This window comes from Triticum aestivum, chromosome 6A (genome assembly GCF_018294505.1).
Source record: "Triticum aestivum cultivar Chinese Spring chromosome 6A, IWGSC CS RefSeq v2.1, whole genome shotgun sequence".
Classification (NCBI taxonomy): domain Eukaryota; kingdom Viridiplantae; phylum Streptophyta; class Magnoliopsida; order Poales; family Poaceae; genus Triticum; species Triticum aestivum.
The window spans coordinates 75,739,009-75,741,603 of record NC_057809.1 but is presented as its reverse complement, the minus strand read 5'-3'; the positions used below and the strand labels follow the sequence as shown (position 1 = coordinate 75,741,603).

The 2,595-nt window shown below is 54.0% G+C and overlaps 1 protein-coding gene across 2 annotated transcripts; it reads left to right on the top strand.

Annotated features, from left to right (window-relative positions):
• Positions 1-526: 526 nt before the first annotated feature.
• Positions 527-2,267, top strand: LOC123132135 (repetitive proline-rich cell wall protein 2). Of its 2 annotated transcripts, XM_044551893.1 has the most exons (3): positions 527-729; positions 831-1,498; positions 1,529-2,267. In XM_044551893.1, the coding sequence occupies exons 1-3, from the start codon at positions 570-572 to the stop codon at positions 2,039-2,041; spliced, it is 1,341 nt and encodes a 446-aa protein (XP_044407828.1). In that variant the 5' UTR covers positions 527-569; the 3' UTR covers positions 2,042-2,267. The 2 variants fall into 2 exon arrangements, with proteins under 2 accessions (XP_044407828.1, XP_044407827.1); XM_044551892.1 differs by having other exon boundaries at positions 831-2,267.
• The last annotated feature ends 328 nt before the right edge of the window (positions 2,268-2,595 follow it).

Here is a 2,595-nt window from a genome sequence, read left to right as displayed (position 1 = left end):
AAAACCAAGTAGGAGAGCTGTGTTGTATCAGTAGAAGGCGCAAGAACAGAACCAAAAGCAAACAAAAAATCATTCTAAGCTGCCAAAAAGAAAAAAAAAGAAAGAGAAAGAAGGCCACCAACAATTTGTGCCACCTTTCAATGGCACACTCTCATGCCACCAACAATTTGCTTCATCGGGGATACAATCATGAATATATTATCTTTTGTAAATTAGCACAGCAATATATAACTGGCCAGTTCCAACAATACCAGCAATAATTGCTGTTCTTTCAATGTCAGCAGTAGTAGTTGATCATCTCAGCGTTTGCGTGCATGGGACTGTAGTACAAAGACGAGTTGCATGCACATGCAGGTCGATCTGGCAAGTACAGGAGAAGGATCGATTAGGTTTGTGCGGCATTAACTCACAGTCTGCAAATCCGGCGCCAGACTTTGGCCTCTCCTTCACTTAACTCCCGCCGAACGCATGCAGCTCGGACTATATAAGCATGGCACTGCACCAGCTTAATCTCCACCCACTGTTTCCTCTCCATCACCAACCATCTTCTCGAAGCAACCCATTCCGCAATGGGGGCTCTGCCTCGGGGTCTGCTGGTCCTCGGCGTTTGCGCCGTCCTGGTGGCGGCCGTGCTCGCCGATGCATCGCCGGCGTCGTCGATGGTCGTCGGCTTGGCCAAGTGCGCCGACTGCACCAGGAAGAACATGAAGGCTGAGGCTGCTTTCACGGGTAAGAAAGATGATATGCATGCTTGATGCTTCAACCATGTCATTTTGCTGGGCAATTTTATTGGTAGAATATCTAACTCTGCACTTGATTGATTTCTTCAGGCCTTCAGGTGGCTGTCAAGTGCAAGAACGCCCACGGCGAATACGAGACCAAGGCCGTCGGCGCGGTGGACAAGTCCGGCGCGTTCGGCGTGCCCCTCGGCGCCGACCTCCTCCGGGAGGACGGCGAGCTGAAGCAGGACTGCTTCGCGCAGCTCCACAGCGCGCCCGACCACCCGTGCCCCGGGCAGGAGCCGTCCATGATCGTCCGGCAATCCGCCAACGGCGCCGAGAAGAACGGCTTCGTCGCCGTCCCCGGCGAGGTGCACTACTCCTCCCAGGAGTGCGCGTCGGCGTTCCTCTGCCACTTCTTCCACAAGAAGCACCTCTTCCACAAGAAGCCCGCCTTGGTCGTCCCTCACCTCAACAAGAAGGCCATCGTGATCCCGCACATCCACAAGAAGCCGATCGTGATCCCGCACATCCACAAGAAGCCGATCGTGATCCCGCACTTCCACAAGAAACTGGCGCCGGTGCCGGTGCCCGAGTACAAGCCGCCGACGCCCACCCCGGTGTACACGCACCCGAAGCCCGTGCCAGAATACAAGCCGCCGACGCCGGTGTACCCGCACCCGGCGCCGATCTACCACCCTCCTGCCGCCGATGAGAAGGCCGCTCTGAACCCGGAGACTGACCCTCAGCTCTTCAAGAAGCTCCTCCACAAGAAGCCCATCGTGATCCCGCACTTGCACAAGAAACCAATCGTGATCCCTCACTTCCACAAGAAACCGGCGCCGGTGCCGGTGCCGGAGTACAAGCCGCCGACGCCCACCCCGGTGTACAAGCACCCGACGCCCGTGCCAGAATACAAGCCGCCAACGCCAGTGTACCCGCACCCGTCGCCGATCTACCACCCTCCTGCCGCCGATCAGAAGACGGCTCTGAACCCGGAGACGGACCCCCAGCTCTTCAAGAAGCTCCTCCACAAGAAGCCAATCGTGATCCCGCACTTCCACAAGAAGCCAGTGCCGGTGCCGGAATACAAGCCGCCGACACCCACCCCGGTGTACACGCACCCGACGCCCGTGCCGGAGCACAAGCCGCCGACGCCGGTGTACACGCACCCGACACTGATCTACCACCCTCCCGCTGACCAGAAGATGGCCCAAGACCCGGAGACGGACCCTCAGCTCTTCAAGAAGCTCCTGCCGTTCATCAAGAAGAACCCATTCTTCAAGAAGTTCCCCCCTGCCAAGGAGGATACCAAGCCATAGAGGATTGGTGTGACCTGAAGTCCTTTGCCTATTTCAGTATCCATGGCCGTATTGATCCCTGCAGTTTTTTTTTTCTTTTGAGGGAAATGTTGATCCCTGGTAGTCTCGACTTCTTTTTTGCAGGTGTGGTAGTAGTCTTGAACTGTAAGACAATAAGTTTTGGGGGAACCAGCACAACCCTCTAGGGGTGGCTTATCTCATTATATATAATGGATGTGTTACAATACGTACAATATACGTACATAAGTACAGAAGCTATACATAGTCTAACACCCTCCCTCAATCTTAGCCACTTTCTAAAGAACTGAGAAGGGTAAGATTGCGCCTACAAGCCTCAAACTGTGGTAGAGGTAAAGGCTTAGTGAAGATATCTGCAAGTTGATCCTTAGATGGGATAAACTTGATCTGGAGTTGCTTCTGTGATACATGTTCCCGTACAAAGTGATAGTCAACTTCAATGTGTTTCGTTCGGACATGAAATACTGGATTTGCAGAAAGGTATGTAGCACCGATGTTATCACACCAAAGAATAGGAGGCTGTGGTTGAGACAAAC